We start from the raw sequence: 23730 nt of genomic DNA, 5'->3' as shown, positions 1-23730 counted from the left end.
GTGTCCATATGAATGATTCTGTTGTACCAAACCTCAAATGCAAATAGCCAGTTGAAACGGCTTGTTGTCATAGAGAAAGAAGTAATCTATCAACTTTGTTGTTGTGAGGGAGGGGCTAGGTGTGTGTGAATGGGAAGGTGCACACAGCACTGGAGTAAAAAGACAAGCAGACATAAACGCTCATAAAAATGGGAGAACTTTTTTCTTAAGATGCATGTGTTTGGAATTTCTCGCTAAAATGCACATTCAACTGAATGAGATATCTCTCAGCCCTAGCCCCTTTTGACTGCGGCTCTTGATGGGTGGAAGTGTTGTGGAAACTGTGTTCTACTCTGTCCATGATAAGGTTGTCTGACAAGTTCAGTAAAATATTTAAAAACAGTTGTACTGGCAGTATATAGCAGACCTTTTTTTCTCTTGCGGTGTGGCAACTCATTTACAAGGCAGAGTGTTTGCCTCTGTTGTGAGAGTTGTCATAATTAGCCTAACATGTCATGTATGGCATTTTCTAAATTAGTTTTGAAGTCTTGGCCAGTCCATAAACCATCACCTGTGTCTTTTTGTCCATCCAATCCTGCTGTATTTCTATGATGTAGAGACAGACCAAGGTAACTGCCTTCTGGTTGTTTAATCACTTGTTTGTCAGAGAATGGTGACTGACTACCATCAACCTTTAGCTGCACCATGTACACCGTAACACATGGGCCAGCCTGGTGACAATGTTTGCAAATCAGTTAAATGTGGTGACGGTGTGACTAGTTTCAATGGGATTAACCATCAGCCTCCTGACCTGTACATCTGAACGGTCAGTCCATGCCGCTACTACCACCTCCTGTCACCATCTGAGGATGTCCATATCAGCCATGGACATATCAGGAGGGGAATCTGAAGCCAGCCAACTGTTGATTCCCAAAGGCTTTCCTATTGTGCTTGTCCAACTTTTTTAAATTTTCTATCCCGTGACCAGCAAAGCGGAAAGCCCTTTGTCTGACCCCCTCCCCATCCCCCACGCCCCTTCTCTAAGCTCACTGTTGCCATTGGCCATGTGGCTAACTTTAGAGTAAGCTCTGTCATGGCTTAGCCGACCCTAATCCAGGTTTAAAGTGACAAGCAGCACTACCCTATTTATACCCACATTTCACTCTTTAGGGCCTTGGCCTGTGTTGCTGCCCTAACATGACACTGCTCATTTAGATCTATTGCTGAGGTCCTACCTGGAAGTCCTCGTCCGTTTCCATCCTCCGTTTTCAGAACAAATATGTGTGCCCCTCTCCCACTGCCTGTGATTTTATTAGGGCAGAATATATTTTTGTGAAAGCACTACACTGAACAAAAATATAAATGCAACATGTAACAATTTCTAAGATTTTACTGAGTTACAGTTCAAATAAGGAAATCAATCAATTGAAATACATTCATTGGGTCCTAATCTATGGATTTCACATGACTAGGAATACACATGCATCTGTTGGTCACAAATACCTTACAAAAAAGGTAGGGGCATGGATCAGAAAACCAGTCAGTATCTTGTGTGACACATCTCCTTCGCATAGAGTTGGGAGGCAGGTAGTTTAGTGGTTAGAGCGTTGGGCCAGTAACTGAAAGGTTGCTGGTTCGAATCCCCAAGCCGAATGTTGTCCCACTCCTCTTCAATGTCTGTGTGAAGTTACTGGATATTAGTGGGAACTGGAACACTGTCACACACGTCGATCTAGAGCATCCCAAACATGCTTGCTGGGTGAGTATGCAGGTCGTGGAAGAACTGGGACATTTTCAGCTTCCAGGAATTGTGTACAGATCCTTGCGTCATGGGCCGTCCATTATCATGCTGGAACATGAGGTGATGTTGGTGGATGAATGACACGACAATGAGCCTTACGATCTTGTCACGGTTTCTCTGGATTCAAATTGCTATCGATAAAATGCAATTGTTTGTTGTTCGTACCAAATACCAGCCCATACCATAACGTTGACATCAGCAAACTGCTCGCCTACACAACATGGTAAGCAGTTGTCAGTACGTCCAACTGGCCTCTCAATTTTTCTAAAACAACGTTGGAGGCGGCTTATGGTGGAGAAATTAACATGACATTCTCTTGCAACAGCTCTGGTGGCCATTCCTGCAGTCAGTATTACCAATTGCATGCTCCCTCAACTTGAGACATCTGTGGCATTGTGTTGTGTGATAACTGCATGTCCTCGTCTAGTTTGCTATTTGGCAAGGTCAGCAACGTTCAGTTTGAGCTGTCAGAGTTTTGACAAGTGTTCAATTAACCCCGGTGTGTGTTTTTGTAAAGAACACTGTCTGCACCCAGCTTGTAAAGCAGAATGTCACTGAAGGGTTTCAGGCTATTTTATTGTTCTGCTCTCTTATGTGTGTCTAACCCATTTATCTTCAGCAATTACAATACCAGGTGCATGATAGAGCACAACAAGTGTCTATGGTTGAATATTAGAAGGTTTTCTGTTGATGCTTGTTTGTCATTGCCTAGTTCTCCTGTGATGGTTTTTATAGCTGGCATTAGACCTGCACCCAGGGAAGACAGCAGAACGTGCAGGAAAGGAGGTGGAATTGATTCTGTAACTTACAAACAACCCTGATGCGCATTCTTGCACAGTGCGTACATCATGAGTCACTGGAATACACCCCTACATGCTCCGTTATATCCTTGCCTGGAGCTTGTCATGCAAACAGGATTTCTGAATAGCTACAGTCCTACTGTTGTATTTGTTTGACTATAGATGTGCTGTTGTAGTGATCACTTGCAGCTATAGTGAAGGTCTAGTTTTTGGAAGGAGTATTGAGATTGAAGTAGAAGCCTCATCCAGCTGATCATATTAAAACCTGTACTTGACCTGCAGCGCCACAAAAGCCTCAAGCTGCCCTGCAAATCATGCCAACATACTTAAGAGTATTCCCTGCTCCAGGGTTACAATGGTGCGATAACTGCATTAAACATTTGACCAATTTGGCTCCAGTAGAGCTGATCACCTGTCTGTTGATCATTGAACACTTATCATATCAGTTACACTGTGGATTTGCCTCTGTGATGGACATAACACAACTGGGAGGTGGGTTTTCCTGGTAGAATATGTATTGAATGTCATAACTAGCTACTGTACTCCAACAAACATGTAAAGATTCTTGATCTCCAGAGCAGAGTTGGGGGACAGCCTGCCTCACGGAAGATGCTCAGCTCAGCACTGTGCATGTGTCCTGTGACCTGACCACATCTCAGACCATCCTGCTCACTGCCAACCTGCTACTACTAGCCTGCTTAGCTCTGCCGTGTGGTCAGAGGCAGCCTAACAACGTTTGCTGTCAGTTCACAGGCTCTATGCTACCAGACTGCATGCGGTGTACTTGTAACCAGAGAGCTCTGAAGTTGGCCATGAATGATATGTTTATTAGTGTGATTTAGGCCTACTTTGATTTTAAGGGCAGTGTATTTGGTCTGTTTGAGTCGTACAGTGTGAGATTAAGCTGCGTATGCCCTTTCCGTTGCAGCCTCTCTGTCCTGGTTACATCAGCAGACGGGCAGGTGGTGTGTTAATACATGCTTCTGGGGCTGGTTGCACACTGCACACATTTGTTCACACATAGCCAGGCCTGTACCTTCTGCTGGTACTCAGTTCAACACATCATCCCCTAGCCTTGAGTGCTCAGAAACAAAGACCCCAACACCCTTTTCATTTAGGTTTCACGCTCTGTAACCTTGAGATTCTCACATCAAATAGTTCATCCTCCTGGCTTGTGCTGTGTGAGGAGATTCACCTTGGCTCTGCAGTATGCTCAGGGTTGTGCTGTCAGCGGGGCCCGTGATATTGATTGGTTTCTCTGCTCTGGTGTGCTGTGTGTTAGATCTGTGGCTGTGCTATTTGTGTATGTGTTGTTTCCATGGTCTTGGCCTAGCATGTTTGTTCCAATAAGCGCAACGTCAGTCCTCACTCTGTTTGCTCTGTCTTTCTCTCCCCTCCAGTTAAGGGCTCTCGGCCAGGCAAAAACGTTCAGCTGACAGAGAACGAGATCCGTGGCCTTTGCCTCAAGTCTCGCGAAATCTTCCTCAGCCAGCCAATCCTGCTCGAGCTTGAGGCACCACTCAAGATCTGCGGTGAGTCATATTGGATAAGTTATTATGGCTAAAATTGGTTTCATAGTAATTAATGTCAGTGTAGCAAAGCAGCTGCGCATCTCTGACACAACTGATAGTGAAAGCTCCCAGGTTTCATAACACAACTGATTGTCTGATTTACTGTAGAATTCTAATCTCTAATTGCCTTTGCTATCTCAGTCCAACGGCCTGTATACACACACAGATCTAATGTAGTCAGGGAGGGTGTGGTAGTGACTGACTGGCCACCTCTGTGCTGCCCCCTGCAGGTGACGTCCACGGTCAGTACTACGACCTGCTGCGGCTGTTTGAGTACGGAGGTTTCCCCCCGGAGAGCAACTACCTGTTCCTAGGGGACTACGTGGACCGAGGGAAGCAGTCCCTGGAGACCATCTGCTTGCTTCTGGCCTACAAGGTCAAATACCCAGAGAACTTCTTCTTGCTGCGCGGCAACCACGAGTGTGCCTCCATTAACCGTATCTACGGCTTTTATGACGAGTGTAAGTGCCGAGACGAGAAGCTGGAACACATGCTTAACAGCAGGAGACCGGAACACACACAGAGTATTAACCATTTAGTAATGCCCCTTGCTCCTCTTTAGGTAAGAGACGGTATAACATCAAGCTGTGGAAGACGTTCACAGACTGCTTCAACTGTTTACCCGTGGCTGCCATTGTAGATGAGAAGATCTTCTGCTGCCATGGAGGTGGGTGGTGTATGCTTGCATGGTCTGTGTGTGTGGGTCTTTCCACTGTGTGCCTTATCAATACGCACTTGGTGGCCCCATGATCGTTTGGATTAACCACTCCCCTTAAGTGTTTGTGGTGGAAGATGACTCAAGTGTTTACACTATACGTTTGATAAGAGGTGGTAGTTATCAAGGTGTGATTTCAGATCTTATTGTTCTTGGTGGTAGAAGACAGTATCATGGCATTCAGCATTCATTTGTATGGTGATGTAATGTTTCTGTGTGCTATGTTCTGTCCAGGCCTCTCTCCAGACCTCCAGTCCATGGAGCAGGTGCGCAGAGTGATGCGACCCACAGATGTGCCTGACCAGGGCCTGCTGTGTGACCTGCTGTGGGCCGACCCAGACAAAGATGTCCTGGGCTGGGGCGAGAACGACCGCGGGGTCTCTTTCACATTCGGGGCAGACGTGGTGGCCAAATTTCTGCACAAACACGACATGGACCTTATATGCAGGGCACATCAGGTAATGGCTTAGCTCAGTGGTTTAGAGTTTTGGATGGGGGTTAGGGGCTGGGAAGAGAGTATTTAGCTGGACACTGTCAGACCAATGGTAGGTTTGGAAGAATAGAGGGATCTTGTAATTAATCAGGGAAATCAGATGATCAAAGATCACTACATGAAATATTGAAGCACTTTTTTTAAAGCTGGAATCTTTAATTGGTGACACTGCCACGTCTGTTTGGGATATTACAACAACAAAGAAGTTGTAAACAACAAACCCTATTTTCCCCTCTGACATTTTTTATTGATTTATTTCACCTTTATTTAACCAGGTATGCTAGTTGAGAACAAGTTCTCATTTGCAACTGCGACCTGGCCAAGATAAAGCATAGCAGTGTGAACAGACAACAGAGTTACACATGGAGTAAACAATTAACAAGTCAATAACACAGTAGAAAAAAAAGGGGAGTCTATATACAATGTGTGCAAAAGGCATGAGGAGGTAGGGGAATAATTACAATATTGCAGATTAACACTGGAGTGATAAATGATCAGATGATCATGTACAGGTAGAGATATTGGTGTGCAAAAGAGCAGAAATTGCACGCGGGATAGAACAGAAGAATATGTACTGGAATTGTTTTGGTCCATGCTGCCAAAGACGACGACTCCGTTTCACAACACAAACAACAACAAAGGTGCTGGGGTGAACAGTGGCTCTGTTTCCACCGATGCGGATCCCATCTTTAAAGCGTGTCATTTTGTGTTTTTACTGGCAATGGAGGTTGTTCATTTAAGATGGTAACTCCTCTGTTTGAAATGTACTGATGGCCCTGCAGTTGTTGGTTATCCACTCCTGGTATTTTTCCTGTTTATTTTTCATTGCGTTCTTACCTCTTTCATTCCTGTCCTCAGGTGGTAGAAGACGGTTACGAGTTCTTTGCAAAGAGACAGCTTGTTACTCTGTTCTCTGCCCCTAACTACTGTGGAGAGTTTGATAATGCCGGTGCCATGATGAGTGTGGATGAGACCCTCATGTGTTCCTTTCAGGTGTGTACTCTTCTGCTTTTCTCTCTGCCCCTTTTCTCTCTCCTTCAGTCTGGCTGTTCCTGTCCGTCAGTCTAGATTTTTAAGCTCTGATGTCCCCTGTCTTACCTGTTACGTGCTTCAGTGTTCGGTCTGTAGGAGTATATGTATATTTATAGCTGTCTAAAGAAAGCCTCTCTATTCCTCAGATTCTCAAGCCAGCGGATAAGAAGCTCTACTCTTATGGTGGAGGTGGAGGAATGGGATCTGGACGCCCCGTCACCCCGCCACGGAATTCCGCCAAAGGCGGGAAGGCCAAGAAATAACACCCACTGGACCCCCCTCCCTGAACCAAGCCCCCCCACTCTTTTGCCCTACTTTTCCCCTCATCATCAAACAGCAACAAAGCAGACAGTACCTAGGGTTCGGTCCTCTTTTTCTCTGATACTGTTTTTAGCTGTTTGAGTGTATGTATGTCCGTGTGTCTGAAAGAGAGGTTTATTGTATTGTTTGTATGTCCTTCCTTTCCCCTGCTCTGTTCTCCTGTCACTTTGTAGATGAAATTGGTCCTTCCTTTCAGTGATGTAAATGCACACCTGAGGGGGAGGAGGGGAAAGGAGCCTTTACTGTTTGTTAGGGCCCTGCACTGTTTTGATGCTCAACACAAGCTTTTGTACATTCTGTTTGAGAGGTGTGTGTGTGTGGGTCAATGGGGTCAATCTGCATGGTCAAATGGTAACAACGGCGCACACCACACACAGAGCACAGGTGGATATGTGCAGATGGACCCTTTTAGTTTATGGATTCACAAAGATCAAGAAGCGGACACGTAAAAAAATTCTCTCCCAAAAACCAATGATTTAACTCAATCATGGATGTGAAATAGTTTTGCTTTTTCTGTTTTTTTTTTTTTTGTAGACATAAAAAAAAAAAGGTTGAATCTTGAGTTTTAGTTTATTTGAAGCCGATGTTTAATAAAGAACCATTTATTTAAAATATCCCATCACACTGTTCACTATGTTCACCTCACCATTGATTTGTGATTTGTTTATATATTAAATTCCTCTAACCCCCATGTCGAACTCATTCCACAAAGGTTTGCGTTTCCATGGTTTTTGCTCCACCCTTGTACTTGGTGGATGAATTAAGGTCACTAAATAGTAATGAATTTCAGGGACCCTGAGTGGCGCAGCGGGTGTAAGGCACTGCATCTCAATGCTGGAAGAGTCACTACAGTCCCTGGTTTGATTCCAGGCTGTATCACAACCAGCCGTGAGTGGGAGTCCCATAGGCGGCGCACAATTGGCCCAGTGTCGTCCGGGTTAGTGTTTGGCCGGGGTAGGACGTCATTGTAAAGAATTTGTTCTTAACCGACTTGCCTAGTTACATTCGGCCCTTCATGCAATGAGTTTGACACCTCTGCTCTACCCCCTTGTCATTCCCACTTGCTCTTGTCGGAACGGTATCGAAAGCTTTGTTTGTTCAGGGTGGATGTTGGCATGAGTTGTTGGCTCCAAGAAATACCCATTTCCTGTACAGCATTTTGGGGGCTTTTGCTTAGCAATTTTCTATCATCCCCTTAAAATGTGTTCTCCTTGCCCCTATCCTTTAAACACGGTCAATATCCATCTCTCTGGTTCTCACCCCTCTCTCATCTTCCATATTCTTGCTCCCATTTTGCTCAGCAGTTTCCCTCTGTGTTCTGAGTAGTCAAAGAATGTCATACCTCAATTCTCACCCCACTTTGCATCTGTCCCCCCCACCCCTTACTCAGCTCATGTTTTTCTCTTCTCTTTTATATTTAAATATGTGTAACAATTTGCCAGACAACATTAATGCTCATTTCCTGTGCTGGGTTCTTTCTCACATTTTAGTCGCTAGCTCATATCTGCTTCCAGTGCTCTCCTCTCCACTAGGTGGTGCATTTCATACAACACTCACCATTGCGTCATCTCACTGAAGACGGGATCAGGAGTACTGTACATTCAATGCGCCCCAACAGTGCTGAGTGCATTCATGGTGCATAGGCGGCAGTATGTTTTTTAAAGAGCACATGGCTCAAGGTTTTTTGCCTTTGTAGATTATAAAGAAAATTGATCATATTGTGAGACCAAGGAGTGTTGGTTTTAATGACGTGTTATGATCTATTGACCAGAGGAAGTGTTATTTGCTTTTAGATGTTAGGATATTGAATGCTTGATATACACATGTTACATGGAAAGGTAATACGCTTGTTTTTAAAAGAGCTGTAATATTAGAGAACATTTGGGTTGGAAACGTTTTTAAGGATAAAATAACAGGGCAGGAGTTTCAAGTTTTCGGAATTGTCAATGGCTTGTTTTCTGACAAGGCTTTAAGACAATGATTCAGAGCTTTAATGTAGACCATCTGCAATTTTGTAAAAAAAAATGCATTTTGAAACCAGCTTTGCTTACATGCTTTGGGGCAGTAGGGTAGAAACAATGCCGAACTTGAAGATAAATTGTTTTGGGGATCATTGCAGGTCTTACTTAGTATTGCTGTCCAGAATGATACTTCACAACTTCCAGTTTACCCGACCCTACTCTGTTCATAGCAGGGTAAACATTCTGCTTGTAATGTTGGTCAGATCATTAATTTGCTAAACTCATTAAGACATCACCAACAATCTACTGTAACTATCGATATCAATATCAATCTTATTTCTTTGAACTTTATTTGAAGGAATAGGGCAATATAGATATTGTGATAATGTAAAACGTTTTATTTTATTTTAACCAATCAGGGACGTTTTTCATAATGCACTGTCTCTGGGGGCAATACAAGGCCACGTTCAGTTGTCGAACGTTGCAGATAGAAATGCCATGAATAGAGCTGATGTATTCGTGTCAGAGGTGTTTGTTCTACATAGCCTATTTCTATCCGAACGTATCACAACGTTAAGTCCTGCTGAACGCGCCCCAGGCTAGAAAAAGCTCAAATATAAATGAATCAAAAACGTTAAATAAAAATAAAATGATGTTTTATTTTTATGTAATTTGTTTTCCAACCAATCACAAAATCCTGTCTGTTACCGGGTAGAAAATAAAAATAGTGAATTTGTACTTTGTCTGTTTTTGTCTTAAAGATGATACAATATGGATGTTTTGCTCAGTGTTGGCTGTATGGTTCGTATGCATGATGTGCAATATAAACTTTTTGGGTGTGGGGAGGTTAGCCCCCTTCTGTCTAGAAAGTACATTTTGGACAATAATACTGTCCATAAAAGTGGACCATTTTGTCTCAAGACACGGCCAATATTCCATAATAGAACTTTAAATGAGCCATGGTTTTTGTGTATAATGTAAGATAAATTGACGCAACAGGCCACTAATGTTGAATTACCCATATTGTATGTTTGAGATTACATTTTAAATGGGCGCCATCTAGTGTATACAACGAATGCATCTATAGGAAATAATTTATAGTAAAATTGTATTATCGGGAGAACTAGGCGGAGCACGAATGCACATTTATATTTTGCACATTGTCCTATCAATTCCGATCATATAAAACAGCTGAACCAAATATCAAATCAATAGCAGACAAAGCGCCACTGGAACGGAGTCGGGTCAGACTTGATGGTGTTTGGGCTAAATATAATTCAACCCTAAAATGGATCCTTGTAATTGCTCAAAAAAGTAAGTTTGCCTAATGGAATTCACCTCTAAATTCCGAATTGACCTGAACGGGTACAATGGATTGTTATATAGTTGCAAATCAGGTGACTCTTATTAATTTAGTAGTTGACTTGTTTTGTTTATAGCTGGACGCTGCAGTTGCGGTGGACTCTGCAAGTCTACAAACTGCGGATGTGCCAAGAAAAGTAAGTGCATGTGTCGATCTGTTTGAGCTCGGAACAAGAATTGTTTCACCCGCAATAACTTCTGCTAAATATGTGTATGTGATCTATAAAGTGCAATCTGTCGAAGCAAAGCGAGGCTAACTGATGGAGCTGGAGTAATGTACACCTTGGACTGCGCTATTGGATGTAAGGACTTGACTATCCATTAAATGAGCTTGTGTTTATTTTCCAATATCTTTAATCATTTTATATTGTGTTCTGATGGAATAGGCATACGACAGCAAAACTAAGCGCATTATGCTTTAAGTTAAATTATTAAAGAATCAATGGGTACATGTCGAACTTATTTTTTTATTTATTTTATTTGTCAATTTGAGAACAAGTTCTACTACAATTACGGCCTGGAAAGAAAATGGCTGTAACCAGTTTGCTTTTTTTTTTAACAGTTTAGTTGTGAACAATTGTTATCCACGTCTTCGACAGACTGAACATCCCAAACTAATGAGAGGATTCGATCAAATTGGGCCCGGGTAGGCGTGCGAAACATTTGGTTCGTTTGGGCGTTAGCCAGGTGCCCGGAAAAGTGACGCAATTATGCGCGAGGAATAATGAGTAGGATTGCCTTCACGTGCAATAGTAATTTCTCTAAACTTTCCCTATGAAAACTAGTTTGGAAATTCGGTGCGGTGCAGATTAATGACCGTTCGATTTGCCAACCGGTTCCTCCCTCACCACTTTGCCCGTTCATCAAGGGTCATAGGCTGTGCCCCGCTGCTCGGCATAATCAAATCCGCCCATTGTCAACGCGCTACCCACCATTAAGACCTTAAGAGCGAAATTGACTTCCCTAGTGTCCCTTTAAAGCATGGGTTCCCAAACTCGGTCCTGGCCCCCCTTGGGTGCACACTTTGATTTTTGCCCAAACACTACACAGCGGAATAATCAACTCATCAAGCTTTGATTATTTGAATCAGCTGTGTAGTGCTTGGGCAATAATCTAAACATGGGCCCAAGATGCAAGTTTGGAAACCCTGCTTTAAAGGAATCATTCACCTGAAATTACAAAGTTGCACATCTTTCCTTACATTGTAAGCAGTTAGTGCAATGTCAAATCATTTTAAAATGGAATATCCACAGTCAAACTCCAGATGCTGCCACTAGTGGCATGTCTGTAACATTCAGCTGAACTTTTAGCCCAGATAAAATGCCTTCAGGCCTATTATATAGCAGCCACAGGTCTTGTTGGAAAACCAGTCATGGTCAATTATCAGGACTAATCTCTCCTATCATTCCTCCAGGTTGTTGTTCCTGCTGCCCGACTGGATGCAGCAAGTGCGCCTCTGGTTGCGTGTGCAAGGAGGGCAAGACGTGTGACACAAGCTGCTGTCAGTGAGGGCTTGACATGACACTCCATTGTCCTCTACCCGTGCACATGACATTATCCCTGTTGTACGACAGCGCATTGTGATAAATTGCAGCTCCAATTTGGCTGTCTTCAATCATGTGAAACTGTCTCCTTGCTTTTTAGTGAGCACTATTGTGAATTCCAGTGACATTATTTCCTTTGAAATGTAAATGTCTGGCTAAGTAAAATGTGATCTGTGATTGTAGTGGGTACCACCTGGGGCCAAAATTAGGCCCTTGCTGGTATAGGGGGATTACATGTCTTCCTTATTCAGTGGTGCCATAAAATTTAATATTTTCATAGGGGTGGGGCACTGGATCAATCCTCAGTGATTCCAGTTTTCTGGCTTCAATCTAGACATTTGTTAAGTGTTCTATTGCTACGGCAGCCTAAGTGTATTTTTTTTTTTCTATTGGTCTTTTATGACAATCACATTTCAAAGTGACTCATTGGTAGGAAGAAATATCAAAATTGGTCTGTCTGTGTAAATTCATTTTAAGGCTAACATCGTAATATTGGCTTTGTATTTAAGCAAGCGTATAGGCTTAATCAAGGTCTGGAGAACTGTCCCAACTTCAGTGTCGTTGGAATGGGCTCGATATACAATGATTATCTCAAGCCTGGGTAGTTACAAGCTTCCACTGATGGGTTATCCCTCGGTGTCCGGTGCAAAGACCCCAGCATGTGCGTGTGTGTAAGGGCACACTTCCCCAAGACCATGAAGGACCACTTCTGCACCAATGTAGTAGATGGCTGAGACCTTTACCCATGGATTCTGTCGATGTAACGGTGTTGTTTTTTTTGAGAGGGTTATACATTTGTGTAACGTGAAAGTTAAACTGATTTATAAATAACGACTGACCATTCAAGCAACTGAAACCCAACCTACTATGACCATACAACCAACAGTATTACTAGAACTGAAGAACATCCTCTCCCTATTGACAAATGGCCTGTGAGAGATTTCGTAACTGGCGTAAAATTGACCTTGGCACTAGCCAATGAAAAACAACGGATATGGCCCTAGTTCGGTTTCACTGTAGCAGTGCTACTCGCATACCTCAGTGGTTGTTCGCCCAACGATACGAGAATAACAAACATTTCAACAAACAAAAAAATCCTTCCCTCGGGTCAGTCGTTTTGCTGTGGAAACTAGCTGATTAGCTCATTTGATTACATTTGCAGCGTTGAATCAACGAGGCAACCCAAGAAACTGCTGTGTTTCGGCGGATCAGCTAGCTACGTAACGTTAGCTGACTCGACATCTGACATAGCCAGCTAGCGGCTAGCTAGCAACCACTACGGATACAATCTAGCTAACGGCTTTCGTTATCAAATACTCCCAGGTAATGTTATGCTAAATATATCTGCAGACTAACTTATATAAATCAATATAGCTAAAGTTATATTTATCATGTTTGCTTTTATGCCTGAGTCAGACGATAACTAGCTAGACTTTCAGCTTAATGCTGTCCTGCGGTAGCTAGCTGCTAGCTATGATGCTAATTTAGACATCATCAATATCAGAAGGCTAGTTAGCTGGTCAGTTTGTAGTTTCTAACACAACCTTATTGATGTTTGAGCTAGAACTAGTTTATCGAAGCCGTACATAAAGGCCAACGTTAGCTTGTATGGGGATACGAGGGCAACTTGACTCAGTTGTGGGTGGTTGTCAGTCACATCGCCCTGTCCCTTGACCCCGACCCCTGTCCCTTCAGCATGCTGATGGTGGGAGGCGATGGACGGATGCAGTAAAATGAGGATGGAGCTGTGAGACGGATGATCTGGCCACCAGCTTGGTGCTGGACCCCTTGCTGGGGTTCAGCACCCATAAAATGAACGTCAGGTAATCTCGTTACACCTATCCATTACATTATATTTGACAAAAGTGTGTGTGAAATGACACACTTTTTGCCATAGATGTATGCATTGTACCATTTTTTCTTGTGCTTGGTCTTGATGGTTCCTCTATGCGTCTAGTAATCAGTCTTCATCAGGCAGTTAAGGCACAACTTCAGGGTTCTTCAAAGAGAAGTGGAATGGTTAATTCACAAATGCGAAGAACAGCACACACACCTAATTCTTGTCGCCCCTGCAGTCCCCCAGAGGTCCGTCGTTGGGGCTACCTCAAAGAGACTCTGCTACGTTTCCAACGCACACATGACTTGCAGGCCACCTTTGAGGCCCTCACAGTGGGAGACTGGGCCTGTGACTACTTCACTGGACTGGGAACACACCGTCTGGAACTGCTGAAACAGCATGTAAGTGTGTGTTTGCAGGATCAGTTAACCCTGTTATATCAGTGTGCACTAGAAGTATGTTTTGATTGCCCCTTCCTTTCTTTAGCCAGTGTAATTTATTTCATTTGTTCATTTATTTTATTGCCTCTGTATCATTTTTCTTATTAGTTTGGGTAGTTAGCTAATATGACCCATTTTCACTCTGTGGGTATTCATGATTGTGTGCATGAACATGCTTGGCTATATGCATGGTCTTGACAGCTATTATTTCTTCAGGTGTATCGCTACCTCTGTGCCTTCCTGTTGGATAGTGGTGTCCAGATTGAGTCATGTGACGATACTCTTCCAGAAACCAACGGAGCAAAGATAACCTCTACCAAGCACTGGTAAGGATCAACTTATTTTAACAGTTGCATTCAATAGTCATGTGTAACTCTGCAGATTAGATAAATCTTGTCTGTGTTTTTATATATCATGTTTAACTGTGACGCTGAATGCTGCAGGTTTGTAGGTGAGCGGATGGAGGTCTCTATTGGGTTGTATAGCCGAGCTGAGTCCAGCAGACAGTGTTAGTTCCCTCTTGAGAGACAGGGGTGAATGACTTTAGTGTGATGTGTACCCCTACTTCCGTAAGCGCTGTGCACAACTTCTGCTTCTGGGCCTGCTTCATCAACCACGGCTTTCATCAACCACGGTGAGTTTTTCAAGATTCAACCCCAGTTACTGTCTGCCACACTGTACAGGCACTGTACAGGCACTGTACACACAAAAACAGAAACCCACTGTCCATACACTATCACAGAACACACAGACAGAGCATTTGCTTATGGGATTTATCTTAATTAGGCAATCCTAACAAGTCATACATTAGATCTAGAGTGATCAAATCAAATGCACTAATCTAATCCTGTTATTTAATGTGCTCCCCTACAGCAGAGCTTCACAGGATTTGCTAATGGTCAATACTTTTATTATACAGACGCATGGCACAATTTCCAGTGTTTTTAAGTTGTTATATCTGTATTGTAACCATACGTTTGTTTCTGTTTCCTGGGTGAAGACTGCAGACCAAACTGTAAGGTAATCAACAATGTTATATATTATTAGTCATGTTACTCTTCTATATTTTTAATCACTCTCTGTGTTTGTTTCTGTTAAGCATTGTTCCCTTTTTATAGAAGTAAGCAAAGAGTACATGATTATTGCATATCCTCTTCAGTCTGTGTCTTTTTGTTTGTACTATTATGGTTTTGCTGTTTATGTTACATCCCCAGGGCTAGTGATGTCACCTTTGTTTTTCTCACCTCCACCTTCTCTCCAGTTTGTTCCTGGTGATAAGAATGGGAGGCTGTGTTAAAGTGGTGAGGCCCATCGCACCTGGGGAGGAGATCACCTGTTACTATGAAGAGCAGCTTTGAAGACAATGAAATGTGTGAATGCTGCACCTGTGAGGAGGTGGTTTACTGTCTCAATGACCAGCTTAACAGAAGACATACATACATACATGATACATACATACATACATACATACATACTATTTTCTACATTATACATTGTTAAACAGATAAAAAATAGATATTTTAGATTCTTCAAAGTTGCCAGCCTTTGCCTTGATAACAGCTTTGCACACTCTTGGCATTCTCTCAACCAGCTTCACCTGGAATGCTTTTCCAACCGTCTTGAAGGAGTTTCCACTTATGCTGCGCACTTGTTAGCTGCTTTTCCTTCACAATCTTAATTGGGTTGAAGTTGGGGGTTTGTGGAGGCCAGGTCATCTCCATCACTCTCCATCACTCTCCTTCTTGGTAAAATAGCCCTTACACAGCCTGGAGGTGTTTTGGGTTATGGTCCTGTTGAAAAACAAATGATAGTACCACTAAGCCCAAACCAGATGGGATGGCATATCACTGCAGTGTGCCTTGAATTCTAAATAAATCACTGACCGTGTCACCAGCAAATCACCATAACACCTTTTCCTCCATGATTTTACGGTGGAAAATACACATGCGGATATCATCTGTTCACCCACACCACGTCTCACAAAGACACAGTGGTTGGAACCAAAACTCTCAAATTTGGACTCCAGACCAAAGGACACATTTTTACTGGTTTAATGTTCATTGCTCGTGTTTCTTGTCCCAAGCAAGCCCCATCTTCTTATTGGTGTCCCCATCTTCTTATTGGTGTCTTTTAGTAGTGCTTTCTTTGCAGCAATTTGACCATGAAGGCCTGATTCATGCAGTCTCCTCTGAACAGTGGATGTTGAAATGAGTCTGTTACTTATTTGGGCTGCAATCTGAGGCTGGTAACTCTAATAAACGTATCCTCTGCAGCAGAGGTAATTCTGGGTCTTCCATTCCTGTGGCGGTCCTCATGAGAGCCAGTTTCATACATCCTCCGCATTGACTGACCTTCATGTCCTAAAGTAATGATGGACTGTTGTTTCTCTTTGCTTATTTGAGCTGTTCTTGCAATAATATGGATTTGGTCTTTTACCAAATAAGGCTATCTTCTGTATACTACCCCTACCTTGTCACAACACAACTGATTGGCTCAAACGCCTTAAGAAGGAAAGGAAATTCTACAAATGAACTTTTAACAAGGCACACCTGTTCATTGAAATGCATTCCAGGTGACTACCTCATGAAGCTGGTTGAGAGAATGCCAGGAGTGTGCAAAGCTGTCATCAAGGCAAAGAGTGGCTATTTGAAGAATCTCAAATATATTTTTATTTAACACTTTTTTTGGCTTACTATATGATTCCATATGTGTTATTTCATAGTGTTGATGTCTCCACTATTATTCTACAATGTAGAAAACCCTTGAATGTGTGTCAACTTTTGACTGGTACTAAATAATGACGTGTAATATTATCCTATTTCTTTATTATTTAGAAAAGGAGAGGGTCACTTCCGACACAGAGAGAGGCAGCCTGGTTGTGATGACTTTAATGACCTGTCTGGACAGAAGTACCGCCTCAGAGACACAGACCTTCGTCTTAACAGAGGGAAAGCACCCTGTCCTCCTACATTTCGGCCTACATTTACATTTTCAAATTCAGGTAAGTTTGTGTCTTTCGTTTCAAACGTTAAGCTAATGAGGTTCATGTCTTTTAACAATGCCTGAAATTCTCATTCTATGAAGATACAAGTGGTACTACGTATTGGTCATTGAGCAATAAACTGTCTTTATTGATAAATGTATTGCAGATAAGACCGTTAGTGACAGTATGCAACTAGAATGTAATGTTAGGTGCGGTATGCATTTATTTGTTTTGCTATTGGTTTTGCCTGAATTTCTTAGTTCTTTGTCTTCCTGTCTCAGCTATCCCTTCAAGGAATTCATTTACCCAGCAGATGAAGAGAAATGCTCTGATGATGAGCAGGAAGACCAAAAGGTTGAAACAGGAGGGGCAAAGGAGGATATCGGGAATGAAGCAGCAACAGCTGATAATGCCATCCCTATCAGAGGTGGTGTTGAGGGACCTTCGGGTCCGAGTACGGCGCCACACGTTCAACTTCTTGTTGAGCTGCAAGGACCCCACCAGCAAAGAGAGGTCCTTACTGCACCAGCTTGAACATGTGGAGACAAAAGACAAGTGGAGGAAGGAACAAGCTGCTCTCTGCTGTACAACCAAAGAGAATGACAAAAAAGAGAAGAGCAGCAATACTTGTGAGTTAAACCTGAAGCCTTTCACTCTTCACCCTTCCTTGTCTTCTCAACAGAATGCTGGACAGATACTGGGTGGAAAGCCCCTTCGAGTGGTGGAAAAAGTATCTGTCCAGACAAGGATCTCTTCCAGAACAAGGAGCATGATCAGAAACTGTCACACACGCCAGTCTGTTTCCAGAGCCAAGAAGAACAACAAAATCATTTGCAAGCGCATTGAACTCACCAAACCCATTTGCAGAAAAAGCAACAGCGCAAGTCCTCAGAAACACATGGATAGCTGTAGTGGAAAAGATGGCACGCACAATGTTATCAAAGATATTAATGGAACCAATTGCATAACCATCGAAAATAACACCAGCGGTAACAACAATGATGTGGCATACATCAGCAACAGAACATACACTGGTGGAGGCGGGCCCAAAGGCAGCAAGGCTCAGGATGCAGATCAGAAACCAGTGGATCTGAAAGTGGAAATCAAAACCATTGGAGAATCGGGGACTGACGGGACACTTGTGGCGAGCAAACCCTCTGGTAAAAGAGTTGAAGTTTGCCAAAGTGCTTTGGTCAAAGCCAAGAAGCCTGGGAATCACCAGAAACCCATTAGTACTCCCCTTGTCACTACCACCCCTAACACCATTTCCCTCTCTTCCCCCTCACTTGACCATGTTCCGGTAATGTCAGGACTGAAGCAAGTCACAGTTAGCTTGATAAGAGTGTCTGTGCCGGGAAGTGTAGCAGAAGAAAGGGCCTGTCCAGGATTGGAGGGAAAGGGCATTGTGAGAAGAGAGAGCAGCGTACCAGTGCAAGCAGAACAGATGGCTAGATCAGCTACACAGGGAGGAGAGGCAGACACCAGAGTGTCCAGGTCCCAGCAGAAGTCCATGGAGGAAGCAGGCAGGGAGTTGTTAGACGCTGAAGGTAAGAAAGGGGTGAGGGAAATGTATTTCAAGGCTAAGATTAACAAAGTTGATGTAGGAAGGGAACAGACTGCAGTGGTGAAGGTCGATTTATTACATGGTGAGAAAGGTGCAGGTGAGAAGGTCATTGAAATAGAAGCTGCTGGTGGGGGGGGGGAGGTTAGTGTGGCTGGGAAGGGGCATAGGGGGAGTGTAAAAGACATTGATAGAGGGGCAAAACTAAATAGTAAAAGTGTACAATCTCAAGTTGTTGGCTGTGATAAGAGGGTGCTTAGAGGGCGAAATGATGCAGAAGAACAGAGTAATGGAAAAGCAGGAGGACAAAATAGCAAAAGTTGTGACAGCATTGTCAGAAAGGATGGAGGTAAGAATGAGAGGGTGTCTGAAATGGGGAGTAGTATAACTATGGACAAGAAGGGTGTTGTCATCAAACAGGTGAGGGTTCTGCTTTCTGATATTCTAAGAAAAGAGTGGGATCAGAAGGCTGGGGGCTCAGGAAGTGGGAACACAGGAAAGAAAGATCTAATTTCCTCCAATCACAAGCAAATGGAAGATGGCAGAGAGGCAAATAAGGATGGAGGGAAAGAGGTTAGGGAACAAATATTATCTGATGCACAGACAAATAGTTTGCCTCATGCAACAACACAAAGTGGGATAACTTCCAAACGGGGGAAAGGAAGGGCTAATAAGATGAAACTTGAGGGTCCAGGTCAAGACTTGCATATTCACTCGCCACAAAGTAATGATGATTTAATCCCAGCGAAAGATAGGCTTTCCAAGTCTCCCCCTCCTTCTTCAGAATATCTTCAGACACACACCCAGGCCAACATTCCTCTGAAGAAACGGATGTTCCGTAATTCGGTGGAGACTGACTCTGAACAGAGCATCAACTCTCCTGTGTCAGAGCCATCCTCCAAGGACCTCAAACCCTCCACAGAGCTGAGGCAGAATCTTACTCTGTGTTCAGGAAGAGAAACCAAAGCTATCAAAATGTTGGAGGACAGCGGTAGAGGTGGGTTGCGGTCTAATAGTGACCCTAAGTCTACCGTTTCAGAGTTTGGGGTCCAATCTCGGACACAGACCTTCAAGAGGACAGCAAAACAAAATGCAACGCCCAGAATGCTGCGTCCCAGAGTCAATCAACTGGAACAAGACCGGCCACGGAGGAGTGCAGGAAAGTATAAAAGAGGGACCCGCGACTCAGAGGTACTGGAGAATGAATCTGATGAGAACAAACACAAAGCAGGACATGGTGAAATCTCACTGGATTCTGAAAAAGAACATGTAAAAGAAGGAGAGAAGAAGCCAGAATCACATACTGAGTTACTGAATTCACTCACCTCACAAACATGCAAGGAAGAGAACGGGAAAGGGCAGAGCCTCAACTTCAAAATTCGTTTTAAGAGAAAGAGGGGCAAAGTGTGGGAGTTGGACAGACCTGCAGGAGGAGAGGATTTGATTATTGAAGCAGAAAAGTCTATTGAATCACAACAATTGGAGCCTTATAGGGCCATTTTAGATTCTGTGTCAATCTTAAACTTAGAAATGGAGAAGGGTGCCCAGGCAGATGGGAAGGAGACTCATGATGTACGATTTTGGAAGAGACGTAAAGTTAGACGAGACAGATTGGGGCGTTTGAAAGATAGAGGTCCCATTTTGATGAACAGGCAGAGTGAGGTTGTAGCTGTAGACTCGAAAGAGAAAAAAAAGGAACAGGGGGAGCTCAGCGAGGTAGAGATAAATGAGGTGCTAGACGAGGTTATTTATGGAGTAAAGCAACTGCCAGGAGAAAAGAGCCATACAATTTCTAGTGAGGGTATGTCTGTCGGAGTGGGGGGACTGCAATGTGACTATCAAGTCACACCAAGTCCTGTTAGAATCTGTGAAAAAGAGAAAGATATTCCATCCTTGGCTGAAGACAGAGAACAAGTGAAGGATACTTGTATTGGAATAGAGAGTACTTTGGTTGACAGTGGGACACTGCATGAACACAAAGTAAAGGATGAAGACCAACCCTTGCCACGGATCAAACTGCGGAGAAAAATACAGGGTGTATGGGAGGTGGACAGCCAGGTGTTGGAGCAGATTGAAGCAGAGTCTGAAAAAGAGAAGAAGGAAATGACATGCGTTAAGCCAAAAGAAGAGTGCCCTTCTCAACCTCCCACCTGCCAGAAACTCAACAGTGCAATCAAGTGCAACACTTTAAAAGATTCCTCTGCTGTTCTTCTGAAAAAAGAACCTCCCCCCCTCACTTTATCTCTCTCACCCTTGACCCTTAACTCACCCCAACCTGTGGGTTCTGATGTGATGGCCTATGCTCCTGAAACAATGAATGATAGGGCTATGCCAAAAATCACTAATAGGGGAGGAAGGGGAAGGGGAAGGGGACGGAAAGAAAGGCAGAAAACAGAGACTGCTCGTAAGGTTGCAACTGGAGAGATGGGAACTTCTTGTCTTAGTCATAACCTGCTCCAGATAGACAATAGTCTTTCTAAACTCTCAGAAGGGTTATGTCAGTCACAATCCTTAGAAAAAAACATACCTTCTGATTACACTGCTTCCACCTCAAAGATTCCATCCCAGTCTCAGTCTCCACCGTTCAGTTTTCCAGAAAGGATGCTTTCTACAGAATCCAGCTTTGCTAATTGCTGTGAAGATCTCCTCGACTTCCAGTGTCTCAATCTTGAAGGGTTCTATCATCCACAGAACATCCTCCAAACCTCTCCAATAGACCTCTGTCCAATGGATCCACCCAGCGGGCCCTTTAGTAGTCCCCTCTCTCATAGCCCATCGGATGCTTGGAACCCAGAAACCCCATACCTTGGCCCTCCAAGCCCAGGAAGTATCTTCAATGCAGAGGATCAGCAATTTCTTAATGGTCTTGTGTGCTCCAAAAATGAGTCTCTCCCTTTGGATTGTGGAGTTAAGGATACTTCCAAAGACCGAGGACAGCTCAATGCAAATTTTTGTTTTACACCCCTGAGCAGCGCTGAGGGGACTTTCATGGATCGTTTTTTGATGAAAAATCCTGGGATGAAATTGTCAAAAGAAGATTCTAAGACACAGGCCTTATCTTCAGCAGCCAAAACCCACTACTCTCAGAAAGAATCATTCATGTTTAATACAAATACTCCATCCATCGGTTCCCATTCCCACAATACACCAGTCAATGTTCACCATCAGAGCACGAATGGTACTAAGACTAGTTCTGCTCATTCCAACTTTTCTAAGGTCCAGCCTCAAGTCAAAACTCCGGGTCCCTTCCACCTGATGAGCTCTTCCAACAAATCTCAATCATTTTCCACCTCTCAGCCAGTGCCAAGTTCCTTCAAAACTGGGCCCCAGAATTACTCAGTCAAGTCTGTCCATTCACCTCAAGTGGTTTCTAACAAGTTTAGCTCACAATTCAATCCTAATGTAGGAGATGCTTTTCGCAACACGTATGACAAAAGCTCCAGTGTGATCCAGAGTGTGCTTAAGTTTCAAGGAGGGAAACCAAGTCAGAATTTGAATAGTGCCCCTTCTAAAGTTAATATTGTCGCTGGCAACCCTAAAATTGCGGCCAAACCTCATATTGCCAAATCTAGGTACAGTGACACTGACAAGGTCCACCAGAGTAACAAATGTTCAGGTTTTAGCACTGGCGGCCATAAAGGTAGCATGCCCAGTTATAGCATCATTTCAGGAAAAGATCCAGTTCGTCTCAATGCATCAAACTACTCCATCAAGTCAAATGTTCCCAATGACAAAGTCCATCCAGATTATTTCCAGACATCCAGTAAAAGTACAACGACAGCTTTGGAGAAGCCTCCCTCTGACAAACCTCAATACACTGAAACCAGCTTTGGCAGCAAAAACTTCTCCACTCTCCCAAGGCCTTTCTTTTTCCCCAGCCAAGCACCTCAGAGTTATGGTTCTCATGGCAAACGTTTGAATCAGGACAAGCCCTGTGGTGCTGTGCACTCCCAGAACCCTCACTCTTCCTATGCCACATCGGCGTCACCTGACAAACTGTGTTACGATTCCTCAGACTTGACCTTTTCCACCTCGCTCTCTCCTCTATGTCTCAGCACAATAGCCCCCAAGTAGCACACAGCTCTCCCTCTGGATCACAGACACCAGCAAACAAACAGCAGCCCCCTCCTCCTCCTTCTCCTACTCTTATGGACACCAAGGTCCACCTTATGTGGTCAACTTTACTGGTGACCACTCAGTCACCATGGGCCTGGGAGATTACCCAGGGTCACCGCCCACCAACTATACGTACCGCTGCCTCATGGAGCCTTCGGGCACCCAGGGAGGCTGGTTCTGGAGCCATGTGGACCCCAACTCTCACACTCACCATCTTTCTCTGTGGGGGCTTTTCAGGGCTTAAAGGCCAGGATGACCACTGCAAGAGGGACACACAACCGCAGTGCCAGCCCATAGACCACCCACCAACATCCCACCATGCTCCCACATCATCCCACTCCTTGAGTACCCCGGTCTCAGACCGTAAGCCCAAAAGACTGAGGCTAGTGGTTACTGATGGGCTAGTGGATCTGGACCTCCAGTATACAGACTGATTTATACCTGTTCTTCTCATCTGACTTTGATGCAGCTTGTAATATATCAACATTATTGTACAGAATTGTTCATGAGGAGCATATCTCTGCCCTGATGTTTTTTTTTAAACAGCAATTTACAGCAATCTACCTATCATTATGTTTGTTTAATGGTTACTGGTGTTTGTTCTAATCCCTCTCTTGGATACTGTTATGATATGAATGTCTCAGAGGTTTTATTGACATCTGCGTGGATCGAGTAATGCTTATGCTTAACAGTTTTACTTCTATTTATTTTGTGAATACAACCATCTTATGTGTCCAGTGATTTGCAAGAGGAAAATATGTAGTGAATAGATCTCCATAATGCTTTTCTGGCATGACGTCCTTTCATAGTCTGTCATAGCAGAGGTTAGCCTCAAGGTGGGCATATTGAACCCTCTAGTTAGTAGTATGTGGAGGCCTTCTTATTGTACTATAACATAGTTGAATGAGTTGTTCTCTGAAGTTGACATGTCAGGAAGATAGGCCTACACAAACCGTTTGCACATTCTACAACATGATTACTTTGACATAAAAATGTGTTTTTAAGTTTTAAAACAAGTGTGTCTATCATGTTTCTGTGTTTTTGGGCAGTAGGGCTTTGATTCCAGTCGGTTTAAGTACTGTCTACGAGCTCTAAAATGTACAGTTTTATTGGATCTGCTCTCTGTTTCTCTAAGTACATAGACTTGCAAGTGTGTGTGGGAGTGTGGAGGAATTTTAGGTACCATGCTTTTCTGTACATGGTATGTTTGTGCA

The 23730-nt window shown here is 43.5% G+C and overlaps 1 protein-coding gene and 1 pseudogene across 2 annotated transcripts in view; both read left to right on the top strand.

The window, feature by feature from the left end:
* The window catches only part of LOC118372899 (serine/threonine-protein phosphatase alpha-2 isoform-like), a 40874-nt gene extending 33792 nt beyond the window's left edge, over nucleotides 1–7082 (top strand). For both annotated transcript variants that reach the window (XM_035758931.2, XM_035758932.2), the window contains exons 3-8: nucleotides 3981–4112; nucleotides 4382–4612; nucleotides 4714–4818; nucleotides 5101–5324; nucleotides 6218–6352; nucleotides 6538–7082. In XM_035758931.2, the coding sequence (XP_035614824.1) occupies nucleotides 3981–4112; nucleotides 4382–4612; nucleotides 4714–4818; nucleotides 5101–5324; nucleotides 6218–6352; nucleotides 6538–6654 (944 nt within the window). In that variant the 3' untranslated portion in view covers nucleotides 6655–7082. The remainder of the gene's footprint in view (nucleotides 1–3980; nucleotides 4113–4381; nucleotides 4613–4713; nucleotides 4819–5100; nucleotides 5325–6217; nucleotides 6353–6537) is intronic.
* A 2918-nt stretch (nucleotides 7083–10000) lies between these two features.
* On the top strand, nucleotides 10001–22739 carry LOC127914424 (uncharacterized; annotated as a pseudogene).
* The last annotated feature ends 991 nt before the right edge of the window (nucleotides 22740–23730 follow it).

This window comes from Oncorhynchus keta, chromosome 32 (assembly GCF_023373465.1).
Source record: "Oncorhynchus keta strain PuntledgeMale-10-30-2019 chromosome 32, Oket_V2, whole genome shotgun sequence".
NCBI lineage: Eukaryota > Metazoa > Chordata > Actinopteri > Salmoniformes > Salmonidae > Oncorhynchus > Oncorhynchus keta.
This window is presented reverse-complemented; position numbering and strand designations above follow the sequence as displayed.